The sequence below is a fragment of the Phaenicophaeus curvirostris genome, chromosome 2 (genome assembly GCF_032191515.1).
Source record: "Phaenicophaeus curvirostris isolate KB17595 chromosome 2, BPBGC_Pcur_1.0, whole genome shotgun sequence".
Taxonomy (NCBI): Eukaryota; Metazoa; Chordata; class Aves; order Cuculiformes; family Cuculidae; genus Phaenicophaeus; species Phaenicophaeus curvirostris.
In genome coordinates, this window is record NC_091393.1 from 106611224 (window position 1) to 106633228 (window position 22005).

General features: G+C 46.2%; 1 protein-coding gene across 2 annotated transcripts in view; it reads right to left on the reverse strand.

Moving 5' to 3' along the window:
* Nucleotides 1-2183: 2183 nt before the first annotated feature.
* Nucleotides 2184-22005, reverse strand: part of ENTPD6 (ectonucleoside triphosphate diphosphohydrolase 6) — a 107304-nt gene continuing 87482 nt past the window's right edge. Inside the window, exons 2-14 of one of the 2 annotated variants that reach the window (XM_069850364.1) lie at nucleotides 15376-15704; nucleotides 13680-13756; nucleotides 12800-12943; nucleotides 11186-11261; nucleotides 9667-9702; nucleotides 8531-8619; nucleotides 6621-6700; nucleotides 5658-5722; nucleotides 5210-5311; nucleotides 4604-4744; nucleotides 3779-3835; nucleotides 2631-2743; nucleotides 2184-2416 (exon numbers count right to left, since the gene is read on the reverse strand). In XM_069850364.1, coding sequence (XP_069706465.1) covers nucleotides 2327-2416; nucleotides 2631-2743; nucleotides 3779-3835; nucleotides 4604-4744; nucleotides 5210-5311; nucleotides 5658-5722; nucleotides 6621-6700; nucleotides 8531-8619; nucleotides 9667-9702; nucleotides 11186-11261; nucleotides 12800-12943; nucleotides 13680-13756; nucleotides 15376-15634 — 1329 coding nt within the window. In that variant the 5' untranslated portion in view covers nucleotides 15635-15704 and the 3' untranslated portion in view covers nucleotides 2184-2326. Of the gene's footprint in view, nucleotides 2417-2630; nucleotides 2744-3778; nucleotides 3836-4603; nucleotides 4745-5209; nucleotides 5312-5657; nucleotides 5723-6620; nucleotides 6701-8530; nucleotides 8620-9666; nucleotides 9703-11185; nucleotides 11262-12799; nucleotides 12944-13679; nucleotides 13757-15375; nucleotides 15844-22005 lie in introns of those variants that run through there. The other variant, XM_069850363.1, reaches the window with a different exon arrangement.

Consider the following 22005-nt stretch of genomic DNA (forward strand, 5'->3'; position numbering starts at 1 on the left):
CGGGGCGGGGGATGGAGGAGGGCAGGGAATGGCGGAAGGGGAAGGGGACGTGGTGGGGGTGGGGTGAGGGGAACAGGGGCGGTGTGGGGAGCTGGGATAGGCTGGGGGGTGGCGATGGTGTGCGGGGACAAGAATAGTGATGGTGTGAGGGAATGGAATGGCATGAGGGGATGGGAATGGCACGAAGGGACAGGGACAGGTTGGGAGACTAGGATGGCGTAGGGGCACAGGGATGCTGTGGGGAGCTGAGATGGCCTGGGGGGACAGCGATGGTGTGGGGGGACAAAGACACTGATGGTGTGAAGGAATGGAATGGCATGAGGGGATGGGATGGCGTGTGGGGATGGGAATAGCTTGAGGGGACTGAAATGGGATGTGGGCACAGGGACAGTGTGGGGGACTGGGATGGCGTGGAGGAACGGGGATGCTGTGGGGAGCTGGGATGGCATGAGGGGACAGGGATGGCCTAGGAGGACACGGACAGGGATGGTGTGTGGGGATGGGAATCGCTTGAGGGCAAGGGAATGGAATGTGGAGAGAGGGACAGTGTGGGGGACGGGGGTGGCATAGGGGCACAGGGATGCTGTGGGGAGCTGGGATGGCGTGCAGGGACAGGGATGGAGTGTGTGGACAAGGATGGCATCTGGGCTGTGATGGTGTGAGGGAATGGAATGACATCAGGGGACGGGAGCGGCGTTTGGGAAAGAGATGGCATATGAGGGGATGGAATGGCATGAGGGGACAGGGACAGTGACAGGGGATGGAATGGCACGAGCAGGTGGGGACGGCGTGTGGAGCTGCGATGGTGTGAAGAGACGGGAGTGGCATGAACGGACAGGGATGGCATGGGGGGACATGGATAGTGTGGGGGGCTGAGATGGCCTGTGGAGACAGGGATGGCATGTGGGCACAGGGATCATGCAGGTGGGCCAGTGATGACATCAGGGCGCCCCTTTCACAACCCACCCACCCCGCAGCCTCTGGTGCTAAAGCCACAGCACCACGGTGTGTTCATTTGGAATTGGGGTTTATTGTCAGTACAGGGTGGCTCCTGTGCCCCCTCCACACCCAGCGCAGAGCCAGCAATCACACAGCACCACAGGCCACTGTACTATGTCTCACTGGCCCAGTGAAAGGACGAGGCTGTGGCCATGATGCTGCGGCTGGCTCTCCTGCAGGCTGGGCTCTTTTGCACCCCCAAAAGACTGCTCCAATCTGCTCTAAACACCCACACAAACACAACACAATTCCACAGTTAGATTACAAACAGCACAGCATGCCCTCTCCAGCTCCCGCTGCCTTGGAGATCACTTCCAGTCCGCACACAGACATTGTCGGAGTGGCGCATTGCAGCTACTTTGCCACGGCTCAGTGCAACCACAGTACATTCATTTATCATCGTGAGATGTGTTTGCAGGAAGCAGCACCCAGAATATCACATAAATGCATTCATCCTGGGCTTGGCCTCCACCTGGCCAAGGCACAAATGTCTGTGAGGTCCAACAAGCTCTGCTCAGGTATATTTTTGTGGCTACCTCTTCTTCATTGATCGTACCCAGACTGACTCTAGAACTGTCAAACCCATTGTTAGCTCAGTAACTAATTCCTAGGCCTTGCCTGTCTACATCGAGCAAATCCCATGTTGTCTTCCACCATGCATCTCTCAACAGCCAAAGAACAAACTTCAGGCTGCAGGCTTTAACCCTACAGGGCATACAGGCTCAGATTCCTGCTTCTAAGTCCACATCCAAGTTCTAGAGTGTTCCTGAGCTTTACAAGTGGAAAGCAAAGCTGAGACTCACAATTGGCATTTCAAAGCTGCTGCCTGTCAGCAGCACATCAAGGTAAATGCACTTTGTCCACGCACACACAAGTTCACCTTCAAACACAGAAGTAGTGAAACAAAAATCATCACTGAAAACTGCTGATCAAGAGGGAAAAAACACCCTGAAATCAGGACAGTGAAGAGTTCCTTCTGGAGTGACAGTTTTCTTCAGCACAGTACAAGCAAATAGTCCAGGCATATTCCAAAAAGCTGTGTTTTTCTCATAGAGATTGTAGATGTCCTGCAGAGTCCTCTGTTTCCTTCAACAGTGATCAAGTTTTACAAGAAGCTGACTGCAGATGCTGTCAAGTCAAGGCTCGTTCTTTAGACACTGCACTCTGTGACAAAGAGTGAGTGATGGAGGAGACTTAGGACAGGGTGGGAGGGAAGGGGCAGAGTCCTCCCCAAAGGACTCTGGAAGCCAAAAGCAGGCCCTTCAACAGATTCTCTTGTGTCAGGCTTCCAAAAACTGTGATTCCCAAAAAGAATCTTCAAAGAGTTTTAGTACTGCAGTCTATTGAGTGAATCGATGTAATGAAAAGTGGCTCCCAATGCCCAGCTCGTTTCAACATTATCAATTTTCCTGGCAAGCTGGAAAAACAAACAAACAAGGAAGTTAAAACACAACTCTTTGGGAGAAGGAGAAGCATACAAGGTGAATACAGTGCTGAAGGTTATCAATATTGTGGGGACAGTGTGCCTCCACCCTCAAGAGGGCAAATCAAGGACCGAGCTACTGGCATGATGGCTACTGCCTCGGCACCCTCCTGCCCACTCTCCCAGTAACACCTTTTGTGGGACTCACCTTAAAGACTTGGCTCTTCGGGAAGCCCAGTTCTTGCAGGAGGAAGGTGATATATGTGAGGTCCATGCAGAGAAAAGGGCTGCTTCCAGGGCCGATTTCCATGGTCTTACAAACTAAGGAGAAAGAAAACAGTGTGTGAACGCACACTGTGGGCTCAAGCATAACATCAACCCAGTTCTGAAGAACCTCAAATGAACCCATGAAACGCCACTTGTCAGTGGAGTTGTGCAGTGATGGAACCAATCACAGTGGGGTTGGAATGACACACACACGTTAGAAGAAGCACAAAAGCTTTGGCATGCTGGAAGGAAGATCAAGGCTTTCTGTCTCTCCCCCAAGACAGATGAATTTCTTGTGTCCTCCAGGAAAGGAAGAAAAAGGCCTTAAACTTTTCTTCTAACTACTTCAATCCTTTAAAAATCTCAGCAACCTGAGGTGTGTTGTGTTTGTCAAGCACAAACACTCAACAGATGTTGGCAAAACCAAAGAAAAAGACAAACAAAAAGACAAAACCAAAGCAAACCCCACTTCCTTTCCCAGGATGAATTACACAAATAGTAGCCTATAAATCAGCACTGCAAGGATTGGCCAGTTATTCATAGTGTTTACCAAAAAGCCCCACCTCAGTCTGATCAAAGTCTGCATTTGTGGTATTAAGAAAAGAATGTTTACATCTGTAAATTTGCACCGGCAGCTCTCTCTGCAGCCAATGAAGTGAAAAGCTATGAACCGGTTTTCTCCTTTTACAATTAATGACCAAGGATATGTACAAATATAGAGAAAAAAGAGACAAAAAGAAAAATTAAACTGGATTAGAACAGGTTATGTTCACAGGATGAGAATCCCCACACCCATTTTGAAAGCAGAACTACAGGGCAACTTACAGCTAATGAGTTTATTAGTAATTCTTGAGAGAGTTTTTAAACATAAGTATTATGTGGGCTGCAAAAGCAAGAATTAATAAAAAAAATATTTGAGATTTTTCAGAAACCAACAGAAATGGTGAGATGCTATGGGGAGAGGTGCTTAAGAGAGATGCTCAGCATTTACTTAAACAAATAAGCAGGCTTCTGAGCATTCCACACATTTACTACCTGGGTATAAATTTACACATAGTTACCAGTCCTGTTTGATTTTATTTTACTCACCATACTTAGCTGCAATTTCAAAGTCACCAACAGTTAAGCTACCTCCTTTTTCTTTATCTAAAAGAAAAAACCCAAAACATGGTCTTTTATGTTTTTTTGTATACAGAAAATTGCAGATTCGAGTCATAGAATCATAGAATTGTTTGGGTCAGAAGGGACCTTAAAGCCCATCCAGCTCCAACCCCCCTGCCAGAGGCAGGGACACCCCTCACTGAAACAGGTTGCTCAATCCAGCCTGGCCTTGAACACCTCCAAGGATGGGGCAGCCACGACTTCTCTAGGCAACCTGTGCCAGTGCCTCACCACCCTCACAGGAAAACATTTCTTCCTAATATCTTATGTAAATGTCCCTTCTTTTAGCTTAAAAATATTACCCAAATCATATTGTTTGGAAATCAAACTGTGAGCCCCTGAAATCAATGACAAAACTCACACCCGAAAATCCTCATTCCACCTACAAAGGCCAGTGAAGCAAAGCACGCAGCCCAAGATCGTAAGTGCAATTTGCTTTACCGGCCAAGAAATTTGTTTAGCGTTACAAGGGCTTTTTTTCTACTCCACATTTTGAAGTTAATCAGACAGCAGAGATTTCTGAAACACGGGCAGTTTGTTTAAAAACCACTACCAGGAGCTGCGGGTCCTATTTTGCAATCCCAGTCCCTCCTCTATCGAAATTCAATCAAAACCCAAATCCAGTCAATAACAACGCTGTACAGCAGCGGAACAAAAGACCAAGTTCCACGACAGCTTGGCAAAGCACGGCGATGTGTATATTTCTCCCACAACCCATCATTTAAAACGAAATGAAAACAGGAGCAAACGTACCAATGAGACCAACCTCTGCCGCACGGTCATAGTAGTAGGAGAAGGCGTAAAAATCCAAATCCTTCACTTCCTCAGCTTTGTGCACTTTTTTGTAGAGCATCTTCGCCACTTTGTTTGAACAAGACTCATACAGAGGCTCACCTGAAAGACAGCGAAGAAACCCAGCACAGAGTTAAATATACACACAATTTATTTAGGATTTGCCAGGAAACAGGCTCCCTCTTCACACAATAGCATTTCATAAGTTATTACAGGCTCTTCACAGAGAATTGCAAACTCCATTGCCTTCCAGTGGGAACACAACCATCCTCAGGTTGGGACTAAGTGTTCGATGGATCAGAGATGGACAACATCATCTGAAGCAGAAGGATTTGGAAAGAGCTGTTCAGGGACCACTCAGTTCCACCTACATTACTTGTAGCAGCTTTACTGACTGGACAGAACATGGCAGAAGGGTAAAGAGGTGCACAGTCTCTTTTGCAGCACGTAGAGAGGAGCCAGGCAGAACAGTAAATAAAGAACGCAGTATCCTTTCAAGTGGTTAAGAGTGCATTTATTCTGTTAATGGCATGCTGGCCTAGATAGGAAGAGTGATAATCACTATACCTGCCTTCTGTCCTTTAACTTTGTACGCTATCTCAGCATGTTGCCATTCCGATTCAAAGCCAGGTGGTAAACATGGGCTGATCAATTCCTCCCCCTCTCCTACTGCAGGAGTAAAACAAAGCCACATTAGGGAAAAAACATAAGGAGTTAATTTCAGATACGTCGTCCCCAGCCCTGCTCCCTATTGTCTCACGGCCTCAGCAAGGTACCTCCAAGTCCCTGTCACAGCTCCAATGTCCCATGACCCCACAGGGCTGGCAGATATCCAGGTCTCCTGGGATCTAGCAGTGTCACCCCCTGCATTCCTCTCAAATGCACCCAGTCACGGTGACAGGAGTCCACATACCACTCAGGAGCGCAGTGAGAAAGAGGCAGACAACTCCTCCCCCACAACCAAGCTACGTACCCTCTGCTCAGAGCCAAAACTTGAGAAATGCCCATAACTTACAGGGTTTTCCCTCAACTCCTCCTAAAATGGCGAGCCTTGCTGACATCAACCCGAGTCCCAGGTAACTGCAAAGGGATAAAAGCCTCTGTCAACAACAAACATCCTTTCTCTAATCCTCCACTGTCAATGTGACTGGGACATGCTGGTCTCCCCTGTGTGGTCCCAGCAAAAGGGCTCCAGTCAGCAGCTAATGCACAGAAGGGAAAGGGCGTGACAACCCACTCTCACATTACCCTTATACAGAGGATAATCGCTCTCCAAAAAAGGGACAGACAACAGCTGTCAACTGTAATCTGGCTCCTGAAGAACTGAGAATGCTGAAGGCATTGCCCTAACTTTTCTCCTACCCTCCTCAAAGGTAGCAAAGAACTGACTCCTTCTGAGCCCAAACACACCCCACAGCAAACATAGGTGGGAAGAACCTGCTTCCTTCTGCCCAAAATACCAGGGAAGACAGTGAGGAGGAAGGACTGGAAGAGAGAAAATGCTACGAACTGACCACAACTCTCACTCTCCATCCCCCCTGTGCTACTCAGGGGTGAGGAGTTAGAACAGTTGGGAGTGAAGTTGAGCCTGGGAAGAAGGGAGAGGTCAAGGGAAGGTGTTTTTTGATTTTTTTCTTCTCATTATCCTACTGTTTAACTGGCAATAAATTAACTAAATTTCTCTAAGCCGAGCCTGTTTTGCCCATCATGGTAACTGGTAAGTGACTGTCCTGTCCTTACCTTGACCCACGAGCTTTTTGTCCTGTTTTCAGCCCCCTGTCCTGCCGATGGAGAGGGAGTGACCGAGCGGCTTGGTGGACACCTGGTAGGCAGCCGAGATCAAACCACCACAATGATGTGGCTCAGGTTTCACCATTTCTTCCCAGCATTCATTTGCAAGGACCCCACTTCAGCAAAACACCACTGGCTTCATAGAAGGCTCCTGTCTGCACAGCATGTTCTCTTTCCCGCAACTCACCTGTACGAATACAGCTTGTAGGTGTTGTTAAACATCTGAAATGAAGTTGTATGGCCAGCCGGTGATGTCTGGAGAGTTGCCTGTACGGAGAAAAACACGTCACTGTAAAATTTCTGCCAGAAGCAGCAAATGTCAACAATGTAGTCTTACAAAACATTAGGAGAAACATGAAACAACCCTTGCATGGTTCAGAGAGAAATGATGAACTTGCAAGTATTTTGATTTGACCACTGATAGACAAAACAACCACAAAACTTGGAGCTAAATTAGATTCTTCACATGACAGAGTTTTAACTGGTTACATTTCTATTTGTATCCATGCCAGATTGGTGTATAGAATTATTTTAATTAAAAAGGAAACCTTATTCCAGCTCTTAACCATTTTTGTCAAGAGGCGACAGCAACTGCCTCTTCACAGATCTCTGCTAGGGAAAACTGTGTGCAAAATAGGAAATCCAGGCACGCATTAACTTCCTACTCAGTGAATTCAGCTGTGAACTCCCACCAGCCAGAGGAAAAGCACATCACTATGCTTGCCAAGGAACAGAGCGAGGAGCAGCTTGTGGCCTGAAGAAATGAAAGAGTGATTATCTACAGCACTGGGCAGCTTCTTCCCCCCCACACCAGCACTGCTAGTGCCTTTGTAGGGAGCAAGACTCAGGCCACGATGTTATTCATGCTGCTCAAATCTCCACACCATCTCTAAGTCCAGAATTCCCACATTCCAGACTCTTCATATTGCCTGTCACTCTGCTGTGAGAGCACAATATCTTGATTAGCTCAGGCGGGGATACAACATCCCCATCCCCTGCTTTTCTGCAACTTTGCTATGAACAGTATCTCTGCTCAGGACAGAGCCTTATGGCTCCGCATCCACAGGGCTTCCAGCTCACAGAACACCAACAGAAAGCTTCCTACAGGTAGCTGAAATAACAAATATCAGTGTGTATATATAGTTGCTCCTCAGCATTCATTTGCAACTGAAAAAACTCAGGAAAACTAGAAATAAGAATTGGGAAGGCATCTTATTGTGTTCTTAAAAGCCAACACAGGCCAAATATTGGACTTGAATTCATTAACAGCATTGCCTTTGAGTTCTTCATAGAATCAGAATGGTTTGGGTTGGAAGAGATCCCAATGCCCATCCAGTTCCAACCCCTCCGCCATGGGCAGGGACACCTTCCACTGCATCAGGTTGCTCAAAGCCTCATCCAACCTGGCCTTGAACAGCTCCAGGGATGGGGCATCTGTGACTTCTCTGGGCAACCTGTGCCAGTGCCTCACCACCCTCACAGGAAAACATATCTTCCTAATCTAAATCTCCCTTCTTTTCAGCTTAAAACCATTTCCTCTCATCCTATCCCTGCACTCCCTGGTAAAGAGCCCTTCCCCAGCTTTCCTGTAGGACCCCTTAGAGGACTGGAAGGCTGTTATAAGGTCTGCCCAAGCTTTCTCATCGCCCAGCTGAACAAGCCCAGCCCTTTCAGCCTGACCTTGTATGGGAGGCGCTCCAGTACTTGTATCACCATCGTGGTCTCCTCTGGACTCATTCTAACTGACCCATGTCCTTCCTGTGCTGGCTGTCTTCATTATAGGCAGCGCAAACTGAGAGTCAAAGATTAAGATGCTCAAGTGGACACTACATTTCCCCCAAGATAATGCAGCCCTGGCAGATTCCCCACCTGCACCACTGGCTCACAGCGTTGAATTAAGAGGACTGGCAAAGAGCTATGAATGCCTCCAAGACGGACTATAACAAGGCAGATGTGACCAAGTGACCTGGGTTTTGCTGTCAGAAGCGTGGCTTCACGTTACACTGACAAACTCTTGGTCTGCTTCCAAGGGAAACAAATCTGAGCAGCTACTGATTCTGCACCAGCATTTCCCAACAGCGTGCATGTTCACATTACCTCGGCACGTGGAAGGAAGGTGATCTGTGTTGATCCACCACCCAAATCCAGCATCCCTACACTTCTCTTCTGCGGATCATCTAGGCTACCTGAAACGTATGACAGAACAGAGTAAGCCATGGTGGGTAATGTGAGAAACTGGCTAGGAACAAAAGCAGAAGTAGAGCAGTGAAGAAAGAGGACAATCGAACTCCATCTGTCAGCTTCCAGACAGAACCAAAGTACTCCACCATCTACTGGGCACTTATTTTGGCTTTATCAAGGTGACCTGAAATTCTTCAAGTGACAGAGTTGCTCTTATTTCTCTGGCCTAATTACAGCAGCTTTAGTTATTGGATTCCTAAACATTTTTTCAGTGCATGTAAGGACCCTTTTGCAAACTCTACTCTGGTAACCACTTCGTAACAGAGAAGAATGTGGTTTTCTTGGCCACTTCTCCCTGATCCCTTAGTGATGCCTCACAGATTCCTATGGCGAAGGGGATGACAGACTGAAAAGAGCTGGCCTAAGAGACTTGGCTCTCTTGGAATTCTTCCTGCTGCCAGTCCAGACCTCTCTTCTCATTTAAATCCAGCTCTCCTCAGTTAGATCCTTCAAATACATCATCCTAACAAGGCTAGTTTGTGCCAAGTACCACAGTGAACCTCATGATAGCTCATGTTGGAAGATCTCTGACCTTTCTGATATTTCCTGTGAGTATAAAAAGCTTTAGAGCACCTTTTCTAACTCAGCAGTGTAAAGACTTGTGACATTTTTGTGCTATAAATCTGTAAGGAAGCAGCATAGCACTTTCATTCACCCTGTGCAGCTGCCAAGCACATCTAGAATATCCCTATTAAAAATTTAGCCAGAGCTAGTGGCAGACTCTAAAAAGGAATAAAAGGCTCTCATACACTACACGGAATCAAAAGAAAGGCTTACATTAAACATCTAGAAAAAGGGATGTCTTCACTCTGTCAAGAAAACGGCCAAAATCCTGATGACTTAAACAGGCCGGGCTAAAAGCAACTGCTGACTTATTCCCAGATCCTTCTTTTTTAATTTCACCTCACCCCAATGAATAAACAAATTCCAGAAAACAGCATGAATTTCACAGCATCGGTCGTACCTTCATGCACATGCTTATGTACACATACCTGTTAAAAAGTTTATTGTGATCCAGGCTGAAATACCTAACAAGAAAAAGATCCAGAAGATGCACTGTTAGATTAGGCCATTTCATTTTATCTAACAATAGGAACAAATAAGGTGAGTGGTATTACAAGGCTGTTCTGCTTTAGGGTCTGTTTAGCTGGAGGCACTTTCAAGTTTTCTCATACAGTTTAACACCATCTAACCAAAATAATCAGTATAATTCACCATAATACACCATAATTCAGCATAATACACCAGGGCCTGTCATCCAGCCAGCAAAGACACTGCAGACCATCCACTATGAGCTCCCTCGTCCCCTTCCACAAACAGGGGACTTACACAGTCTCTGAAGGATCTCTGGTTGAGAGCTAAGGAAGAAGGACCTTCAAGAGGGGTGAGGAGGACTGGCTCTGCTGAGCTACCCTGCCTGAAAGCCAGCGCTTCCACAACTGCCAACAGCTGTCAAAGCCCAAGATTAGATTCCTTGAACAAAGAGAATGACCTTCTACACTAGAGCTTATGCAATATTAGGAAGAGAAGCCCCATATATGTAATGCTTGGAGAACTCTATATATTTCACTGGCAGGCTTTTGTCTAACATCAGGCACTAATCTTTTTTTTTTGACTACTAAGAATTTTCATCTTTCCAGCATTCAAATTAGTTTTCCTCTAAGCATTCTTGTGAGCTGCACTGTTTCTGTCCTCTTCTTGTTTTATAAACTTTTCTCCATAAATCATATTAATTAGAGGGCCTTATGTTAACAAATACAAATATTTATCCCCATGGTTAAAACTCCAGGCATGCTAGGGAACACAGTCCAGTTCAACCCTTAGTTAAACCAAGGCTGTGACTGCTATTAATCATTTTAAAACAAAAGAAGAATTACACTGTCTTTCTTCCATCAAGCAGTAAGAAAAAAACTCATAAACAGCTCCAAACAGCTCCAGCTATTTTAAACTTTGGTTACTAAGCAGATTTGAAACACATTTCAACACTCAGTTACTTAGAATTTAGACGTTTCATCTAACTATTTTAAATCAAGACTGATTCTGGGTTCTGTCCTCAGCATTTTTTGATGAGTCCCAACTTCAGAATGTATTTTCTCCTCTATATAACATTTTCTCAGATTGAATTCACACTCTTTAGATCAGTTATAATTAACATAATGACCAAATACTTCCAGAAGGCTCTAATGAGCACTGCTGAGAGCAGGGCATGCAAAACCAGTTGTTGAAGACCATCTCAACAAGCAGATATTCAGAAGCCTTTCCAGAAGGGCTGACTGTGCAGCGGCTTCCTGGTGATCCCACAGGAACTGCTGCGTACTCAGAGCTTTGAAAATCAGGGCAGAGTTCAGGAATTCAAACTAGAAAAAAGGAAGCACAAGATCCATTTGGCAAGCACCACCTGAGGCTGTGTCAAACCCACCACTTACGGGTCTCCAATACAGTGAGTGGGGACCTGCCACAGCACAGCAGGAACCTCCAGGATGGCAGAAAGGGTCCCACAAATTAGCTTACCTTCATCAGTTCCATTCATTATCGACACGCAGTTGTCCCTCACAAAGAACGGGGAGGCCTGAAAAATCTCCTTTACCTGTAGTTCAAATAAAAGGTACAGTCAGAGGAATCTTTTCTTTCAGTTGGAAAGCACGTTTTTTTAAAACTCCACTTTTACACAACTGCTGCTCACCATTTTGTTTGAATTTCAAGAGCCCCAAAAGCAACAGCCTATGCTCTGCTACAAAAAGTCAGCAGTTTGCAGGCTGGCACTCTGGTTTGGTAAAGAGACAGGGAGGGAAATATGGGTTTTCAAGCATGAGACCACACAGAAATGCCATTAACCAGGGATATATATGGGTAGGGAAAGGAACCCAGTTTACTTTGCTGCAAGTGGTGAGCCCCAGGGAGAGGCAGCAGATGGGACACCCTGGCTTTCAGGAATGCCCCAGGGAATGGCACTTTTAACAGCAGCATATTGGCTGTTAGAGGTCCTCTACACTACATACTACGTGAGGTAACAAAGCCCTAGGTTTCCAGAGTCCTCTAAAGTCCAACTGCAGCAGTTACAGCTGAAATTCAGTGTGGAAAAGAATAGGGACAGCTTGCAGGCAGCAGAGAACAATACAGACATTGGTTTCAACCTCACCACATTTCTTCTTTCCAACTACTGCTTAGAAAAAGAGTACACTTAGTGCACATTTAATAAACTTTTCCTGCAACTATAAAGTCTAGAACATAATATTTTGTTTATTTTTATAATATTTTAAAATATTAAACACATTTTACATGCCTGTGAATAAATTTACACTATTGCCAATCAATATAAAAGAGCAACCTGACAGCAGCAGGCTGATAACATGACTACTGATCAAATAGCAGAGAGCTTTTCTCAAAATAGCATCCTGGTCAAAACCACTAATGAACATGTCCAGTAAGAGTAGCCTGTGGTGACTGTTAGGAGTATCTCGTTACACTCATTATGTTCTATGTCGCCTCTAGGCTTATTTAGAGCTGTCAGCATTCCTCTGTACTTGCACTTGTGCAATTTCTCCCCTCAGACCCATGGAAGATCAAGCAGCTGCACAGCTTTTGGAATTAAATGATAGGAATGGCTTTTAGAATCATAAAATCATTAAGGTTGGAAAATACCTCTAAGATCATCCAGTTCAACCATCAGCCCAACACCACTGTGCCTACTAAATTATGTCCCAAAGTGCCACATCTACACGCTTTTTGAACGCCTCCAAGGATGGAGACTCCACCACTTCCCTGGGCAGCCTGTGCCAATGCTCCACCATGCTTTCAGTAAAGAATTTTTTCTTAATATCCAATATAAACCTCCCCTGGCACAACTTGAGGCCATTTCCTCTCACCCTATGACTTTTCACTAGGGAGAAGAGACCAGCACCTGCCTTGCTACAAACTCCTTTCAAGGAGCTGTAGAGGACAATGAGAGGCTATAGAGGCTCCCTGCAGCCTCCTTTTCTCCAGACCAAACAACTACAGTTCCCTCAGCTGCTCATCATAATACTTGCTCTCCAGACAAGATAAAGGAGTATGTTCCTTCCACAGAAGGGGCCAAATTATCCCATAAAATTTGTGGAAAGCAAACTCAAAGACAAGAAATAGTACCTTATCCAGCAACTTTTGAGCTTTCTCGCCTGGCAGTAACCGTAAGCCAGCTGTAGCTTTCAGGACCAGGGGAGTGAACTTCCACAGGTCCACAGGTACTTCTGTCTTCGCCACCTCCAGGAGCTCTTTTATCCCCTGGCCACTCTGTGAGCCAAGAACGAACAAAATTGGCATTTTAGAAACTCTTTCTTGGAAGGGCAAAAGGTATCATTCACTGTAAATGTGGAATAGAGGCAAGTGAATATCATAAGGGGTCAGGAGAAGGTGGAGAACTCACCATCTCTGACAGTAAGCCCTAGTGGATATAAAGGAGATTATCCAGCAGCAGGTCAAGAACTAATAGGAAGAGTCACTTCTTCAAACAGCGACATAGAACTCTCTGCCAGTAAATATTCTGGCTACAAAAGGTTCAAATCCGTGGGAGAAAGGGCCATTGGAACCAGTAAAACTCAATGAGCTGTGTGAACGTCTGGCTCAGGAAGTCCCTAAATCCCTGCAAGCCAGAAAGTAAGGGAGATGGGAGAGAAGTCACTCAGTATTTAGCCTATAGTTTAGACTGTCTTCCTGAGAATCCAATTCCAGTCATTCTGGAGAAGGTTGTGCTCCAATCCAACACAGCTCTCTTGTCATTTTCTTAAGTGCAGTGAAAATCTTAAGGTAGAGGTAGGAAAAACACCTGCTGTGCTTTATTAACAACAGCACCTAGCAGAACCAGATGCATTCTTTCCTTGCTCCTCTGCATGCTGTTCAACTTTTACTGTGGGTTTGTATCATTTGGAGATGGTTTCCTGCATACTGTACCACAGCAAGATGTGATCTGCAGGGTGTATCAAGAACGGGAGGTCTGGGGTATGTAGTTACATCACAGAAACAACACTACCTTTTCAACATCATCGGCATATGCGGATAGACCCGGCTTCAGTGCTTTAAAGGTCTCATGGGTCAGTTTGGGAGTTCCTGTTCAAAAGCAGTAATACAAAATTAGTAACGGTATAAATAATTTCATCTAAACAAAGCCCATTTTACAAATTACATCATTATGTGCTAATGGAAGTCACTTGAAGCCTCTGTCTAATGAGCTATCAACAGCCACCTAACCATTTAATACAGCCTTTGCTATGGAATTGGCTCCCAAAAGAACCACTTCTAAGGCCACCACTGTTTTTCAGGTGCTGGTGCCCATTATGTATGCGTTTTCCATGCACATCAGGTGATCACCAGCTGAGTGTGAGCTCTCTTTGAGCCCTGATACCTCCCACGAGTAGCCTTCCAAACTGCACTGGTAACAAGGACCCCACATTTCCGTGTGCTCTGTTCTGGCTAAACTTGACTCCAGCAAAACCCAGTTTACCACCACGCCCAGAGGCAGCAGAGGGAGCCAGACACAAGTATTTCAGAAACTTGCAGTATGGACAACTATATGAACCTGCAGTAAAGCCAACATGAGCTTGGCAACATCCTCCTCCTGTGTTCAACTACGCTGCATAGTTTCCTGCAATACCATAGAATCATTGAATTATGGAATAGTTTGGGTTGGAAGGGATCTTAAAGCCCATCCAGTTTCAAGCCCCCTGCTATGGGCAGGGACACCTCCCACAGAAACAGGTTGCTCAAAGCCTCATCCAACCTGGCCTATATTCTGAAATTGTGTTTAAAGAGAAGCAGGCAAGGAAGAAGGGAACACAATGAAAGAAGGAAATACATGGGCTGTTGTTTAACACCTTTGGTGTCTAAGCCTTATACCAGCCCATTCTGCAGATGTGAGCTCCCCTGGCACAACTTGAGGCCATTTCCTATCACTTTTCACTTGGGAGAAGAGACCAGCACACACGTTGCTACAACCTCCTTTCAGGGAGCTTTAGAGAGCAATGAGGTCTCCCCTCAGCCTCCTCTGTCTCCAGGCTAAATAGCCTCAGTTCCCTCAGCTGCTCCTCCTAAGACTCAGAAGCAGTCTCAGATCACCTGCTAACAGTATCCATGCAGGTTCTTTCTTCTGTAAGAGTTTCACACATAGGAGCTGACAACACCTAAACAAATGATGCTTACAAAAACTGGTGCTAAATTGGAGCTTTTTTGTAAACTCCTGTCTCGTTTCTCAGCAACACTTCCTGTCCAGACGCAAGACACTGCAGTTTTAATCAAACAGTGAAGCTTTGCAATTTAAATCCAACACTGAAGCCAAGGATGCACTAAACCAGACAATACAGAGAGAAGGAGCTCACTGCCAGGAACTGGAGAAAGCCAACAACTTCCTAGTGAAAATTTGGGGGAATACGGCAGTTTGGATTTATAATCCTCTATCCCACTGAGCAGTGTGATAAAAAACTGCTCTTCAAGGTACTGCTCTAAAGGTACAGCTGCTATTTAGCTGACATTCTGATATTACAGCATATTCTCCTTGTTGAATGTTTTGATTTCATCCAAATCCACATGCTTGAATTGTAATACACTTCTTCAAGACTCCCTAGAAAGAGCTGAAGCACATTTGTTCAAGTAATACCTAAAAAAAGAACCATCAATAATCTGCTTCATACATTATGGAGGAATTAACCCCTCGTGCAAAGACCAGGCCATACCTCTTGGCTGCTGTGTAAATTTAAAAATATGGATGCGAGTTCCTGTGCTTCCTGCATCAAACATAATTCCATAAAAGATGGAGAGATCCATGGTCAGTGCCCGATGGCTCGATTTGTCTACCCTGCTTTCAGCAGCACCTTCTGTTGCTCCCACGACTGGTTTGGAATCCAGGTGCCATTTTATGTATGCAACATAAATAGCTATGCATGCCAAAATCCCAAAAGCGAAGAACCGCTTTGATATCTTCATGGCTTCCATTTATTAGATGCTTTGTTTCTTCCCTTTATCAAATGCTTTATTTCTTGTCCTTTACGCAGAATGGGTGGTGCTCAAATCACTTCTGTATTGAAGAGAAAATAAACGTTTTCTTAGGTGTCCCTGCCCATGTCAGGGTGGGTGGAACTGGATGATCTTTAAGGTCCCTTCCAGTCCAAACCATTCTGTGATACCACGGTCTAACCTGCTGAAAGGATCTAAGATACGACAGTTATTTGATAAGGGACTTACAGGAGTAAACTTGGCCACTAGTTAAATACTTAACTTTCGGTTGGCTGAGATCTGTGATAAGAAAGTTGAGCGCAACAGTCAAAGTAAGCAGTAAGTCACTGCAAAAACCGCCAGGTAAAAAATTTACACGGAGAGTGACATGCTACTGCTGGCAACTGAAAGGATCATAGAATCGTTAAGGTTGGAAAAGACCTCTAAGATCACCCAGTTCAACCATCAGCCAAACACAACCGTGGCTACTAAACCATGTCCTTAAGCACCACAGCTACATGTTTTTTGAATACCTCCAGAGATGGAGACTATACAACTTCCCTGGGCAGCCTCTTCCAATGCTTCATCACTCCTAAATCAGTAATTTTTCTTAATATCCAATCTAAACCTCCCCCGGTGCAATTTGAGGCCATTTCTTCTCATCCTATCACTTCCTACTTGAGAGAACCTGGATTACTTAGATTTATGTCTGCAGCTCCTTCAACATCTGGAGTAAGACTTGAGATATCAGCTAATGTCTCGAGTGCTCAAATCTATGCCAACACACTCAAGGAAACTTGCAGTTAAATGCTTACGTTTATTCCTGTAGCACAATCTAGAATCCTTCATTCAAAATCTGGGATGTCTGAACCTGTGAATCACTTGTAAAACTGGACCTAGCAGCAAAATCCCTGTCTCCCATGTTGCTTGTCCTAATCAACAAATGCCTCCATGGCTGCTGGATGCCTAATACATTGCATGCTGCTTTCCCAGTGGTTCCAAAGGAACATGTCCATCCTCCCTCAGCACGTCATTGAGATACACAGCTAAATTTAAGACATGAAGCTGCATGAATCTTACTTACCCCATCGCTACTGAGGCCAAAGAAGGAACAGAGTTTGGAGAGGTCAGAGAAACTATATACAGTAACTGAGGTGAAAAGGGGACTCAAGAGGTCCTACATCCAATGTCTGGCTCAAAACATGGGTAGCTAAGGGGACCATGTTGCCAGGGCTAGATCCAGATGCATAGAATCACGGAATGGTTGGGCTTGAAAGGGACCTTAAAGCCCATCCAGTTCCAGCCCCACTATCATGGGCAGGGACACCTTCCACTAGGTCAGGTTGCTCAAAGCCTCATCCAGCCTGGCCTTGAACACCTCCAGGAATGGGGCATTCATGACTTCTTGAAAAATCTCTTGAAAACCTCCAGGGATGGAGACCCTGCAACCTCTCTGGGCAACCCAAATAATTTGCAATTTTCTTTGTTAGTTCCTGGATGGTGAAGGTCTCAGAAGATTGGACAAGGACAATTTAATATCAGCATTTAAGACGCAAGATAGAAGATCCAGGGAATTAGAGTTGCCCCTCCTGGCACCGATACCAGGAAGAAAATCACAGCAAACAAAGCTTAACGCAAGACATCCGCAAGCACTCCCATGACATCATCCAGATGGTTAAGCTAGTGGCAATTTATAGACAGCAAATTACATTATATCTTTCCCTTACTGATAGTGTAATGAAGAAGAGGAAGCAAACCGACTGATGAAGCTGACTAAAGGTTTTGAGACATATGTGATCTGCCGATGACAGGAATTCAGGAGGTGTAGAGAGGGTGTGAAGGGAGGAAACAGAAATCATGGAGATGGCATTGGAAAAATATGGAACATCTTTCCAGCTTCTATCAGCAGGCACAGAGAGGCACGTGGCAACTCTGGCACGTTCATGGGGTGATCGCTCCAGCCTTCCCAGTGCCAGGAAAGCCAAAGCTGCACCTATACGAGAGGAGGAAATATGTCCTGGGAGGAGAGCAGTGGGAACCACCTGATCCTTCAAGGACACACTGTGGGAAAAGGGAGGCTGGAAAGATGTATGGGATGAGGGTGCAGGGATGAGGGATGCGAAGGATGGAGGATGCAGGGATAAAGGCGCAGGGGATGAAGGATGTGAGGGATGAAGGATGCAGGGGATGAGGGATACAAGGGATGAAGGATGCGGGGATGAAGGATGTAGGAATGAAGGTGAGGGGGATGAAGGATGCGGGGGTGAAGGAAGCGGTAATGAAGGTGTGGGGGATGAAGGGGCGGGGGACGAAGTATGTGGGGATGAAGGTGTGAGGCATGAAGGATGCGGGGATGAAGGATGCGGGGATAAAGGATACGGGGGATGAAGGCGTGAGGCGTGAAGGACGCGGGGATAAAAGCGCGGTGGGATGAAGGCCGCGGGGGTTGAAGGCGCAGCGATCTCCCAGTATAACACCCCCCACCCCTCCTCCCATCTTCCTGCCCCCCCACCCCCCACGACCCGCCCCTCCCTCCCTCCCTCCCCCGGTGCCGGCCCCGCGCCCCGCGCCCGCACTCACGTTGCCGCCATGGCCGCCGGGGCTCCGCGCAGGCGCGGGGCGGGAGAAGGGGCCGCTCCTGTTGCCGTGCCTGTTTCTGTCTCTGTGCCTGTCTCTGTCCCTATCCCTGTCCCTGTCCCTGTCCCTGTCCCTGTCCCTGTCGCTGTCCCTGTCGCTGTACCCGCACCCGGACACCGGGTGCCTGAGGGTGCAACGGGGGTTTCTCCTCCCAGCTTGCACACCAGGCGTCCAAGCCGGCACATTTTTACTGAGCTGTATTATTGCTGTGTATCGCGTTGGTGTACGTAGTCGTGACTTTTCCGAGAAGTGGCTTTGGGTTAGTAAGATTAATTGCAAGAATTCACAGAATCACTAGGTTGGAAAAGACACACCGGATCATCGAGTCCAACCATTCCTATCAAACACTAAACCATGCCCCTCAGCACCTCATCCACCCGTCCCTTAAACACCTCCAGGGAAGGGGACTCAACCACCTCCCTGGGCAGCCTGTTCCAGTGCCCAATGACCCTTTTCGTGAAGAATTTTTCTCTGACGTCCAGCCTAAATCTCCCCTGGCGGAGCTTGAGGCCATTCCCTCTTGTCCTGTCCCCTGTCACTTGGGAGAAGAGGCCAGCACCCTCCTCTCTACAACCTCCTTTCAGGTAGTTGTAGAGAGCAATGAGGTCTCCCCTCAGCCTCCTCTTCTCCAGGCTAAACAACCCCAGCTCTCTCAGCCGCTCCTCGTAAGGCCTGTTCTCCAGCCCCCTCACCAGCTTCGTTGCTCTTCTCTGGACTCGCTCCAGAGCCTCAACATCCTTCTTGTGGTGAGGGGCCCAGAACTGAACACAGTACTCAAGGAGCGGTCTCACCAGTGCCGAGTACAGAGGGAAAATAACCTCCCTGGACCTGCTGGTCACACCATTTCTGATACAAGCATTACCATATATTATATGAACATATAATTCATTACCATATATCTCCTCCTCTTTGCACGTGTGTTCCTCCTGGTGGTAGTGGTCGACGAGGGTCTTTGGGGATGAAGGCAGGACGTCTTCATGATGTTGACCTTCTCAACTTTCCTTTTTGCGCATGCTCTTAGACTTTTTGGGCATCTCTCCAAGGTTGCATCTGGTCCTAGCTGGTTCTTCTTCCTCTTATCATTGCACCAGTCCTTGTTATCTGGCTTAATTAGATACAGTCACATTCTTTCCCATTCTTTATAACTGCAGCTTTGTCAAAATTCCTTATGTAAGCGTACGTATCCAGGCCCAGGCTAGCGGGAAGTTATTGTTCAAGGTAATTCTATATTTTAGTTCTAAAATCACAGAAACTATACATAATATTCAACCTTGTAATAGGTTAGTAACTTTTAACAAATGATCTCTTGTTTCACTCCTCCTTCCCTTGTGAGGAAGCTGCAGACCATGATGAGGTCTCCCCTCAGTCTCCTCCAGCCTGACCAGACCAAGTGACTTCAGCCGCTCCCCGTCCGGCTTCACCTGCAAACCCTTCACCAACTCTGTGGCCTCCTGTGGACACTCTCCAGTAGCTTTGTCCTTTTTACGCTGTTTCATCCAAGTTGCTCCCCGTGCTGGAGGCCAGCAGGAGCAGGGAAGGGATCGTCCCGTCCCCTCCCCCATACTCGGCGTTGGTGAAGCTGCTCCTCGAATCCTGGGTTCAGTTTTGGGTCCCTCACTACAAGAAGGACCCTGAGGGGTCCTTCCCCCTGAGGGGGAACAGAGCTGGGAAAGGGCCTGGAGCACAAGTCTTGTGAAGGAACTGGGGTGTTCAGCCTGGAGGAAAGGAGGTTGGGTGGAGACCTCAGCACTCTCTGCAGCGCCCTGGAAGGAGGTTGTAGTGAGGTGGATGCTGATCTCTTCTCCCAGGTAACAAGGGATAGGATGAGAGGAAATGGCCTCTAGTTGTGTCAGGTGAGCTTTAGTTTGGATATTAGGAAAAATTTTGTTTCTGAAAGAGTGGTGAAGCATTGGAACAGGCTGCCCAGGGAAGGGCTGGAGCACCATCCCTGGAGGTGTTCAAAAAACATGCAGATGTGGCGCTTCAGGACGTGGTTTAGTAGGGACAGTGATGTTTGGCTGACGGTTGGACTGGATGAGCTGAGAGGTCTTTTCCAACTTTAATGATTCTATAATTCTTTATCGTGAGGGTGATGGTGACTGGTGCAGGCTCCCCAGGGAGGGTGTGGAGTCTTCTCCAGAGATATTCAAACCTGTCTGGACACATTCCTGTGCAACCTCCTCAAGGTGAACCTGTTTTAGCAGGAAGGTTGGAATGGATGAGCTCCAGAGGCCGCTTCTAAGCCCAACCATGCTGTGATTCTATGATTTTTCTGACATGTTTTAATATTCTTTAATTATATTTAAGAGGAATCATACTATTAATGGGAGATTCCACAAAGGAAGATCAAGGCACAAAGACATTGTGGCTCCTCCATGATGTGATTGCAACAGAATCTCTGTTTAGCTTCTAGCTCTCCAAGTTCATAAGCAAGACCCTGACATGTAATGTGGTTTCTCCACAGAAACCTGTCTGGGCTCTAAACCCATCGGGAGGAGGATAGACAGGAGAACCTCAGCAAAGATGCAGCGTGGGTAAATACCCCTTCTCCCTGGGACGAAGTGGGAGGATGGCACTTGCAGCTGGTCTTGGTGAGTCTGCAGCACGGCTACACCTTATTCTGACCTGAAATACGGTATGTTGACAGATTAATAATTGTCAGTTTTTATGGTTATTGCTATATCAGCTGCAGCACAGTGATATCTAGAGGCAGTATGAAGGTAAATTCAATGCAGATAAGCTGGTTTTCAGTTAGCTTTGGTTTGAGTGATCCCCTTTTGGTAACACAACAAAAAATGGGGATAGGGAGTAAGGATGCTACAAGTTTTGGGCCAGGGAGCTACCCAGGCGTGGAGTTTTAAAGTAAAAGATTGGGGAGGCCCATCTCAAATCCTGTGGTTGTTGCTGGAATTTGGGACTGCTGTGAAAATTCCCGTGTAGGAACAAGTTTCCCGAAACCCAGAAATGGACTTGAGAGCCTTGCATTTAAAAATGCACTCATCTGAGCTCGTTACAGTGGGAAAGCTGCTACATGAACAGCCTGTTTCTTCTTTCAGGTTGCAAGAAAACAGGAATACTTCTGGAGAGCCATTCAGGTTCGATGGCTACTTGCAGTTATTCTTCAAGACAGAAGATTTAGGCAATATCAGTATTGTTTGCTTTAGCAATATAATGTTTTTAAGTCCTGAGTGAAAGCTGCTTCTGTCACTGATAGCTGGAAGATGCAATTGAAGAGCCAGGAAAACAAGGTGATCTTTTTACTAGGGAAGACAGAAAGCTGTGGGAAGTGAGGCCCTCGTGGAAAAGCAGGCCAGACCAGCAGAGAGCAGTATTTTATCAGAACACCATTTCCCCAGGGATGGGGCAAAATAGTGTAGTATTTATATCTCATAGTTGAAATATCGTGCATGTATGTTCATAAACAGGGCTGCAATTAGGCTTAGAGATTCCAAAGAATGGGAATGTAATGCTGGTGGGTTTTTTCTCTCCTGTGAGAGTATCATTTATGTGAATGGGGAACAGTTCTCAGTCTGTTGTTGGAACCCCCTTGCCTCATGTGGGGCCCTGGAAGGGAGTGCAGAGGGTTTAAAAGGTTTTGCATTTGTTCCCGAGACTTTCTCACACACAAACTATGGTCATTCCTAGGAACAACTCAAACCATATAGGCTGAGATTTATAACAAATTTTCAGGTATGATGTTTATGTTTTTTATATATATTACTTGTATGTGCATG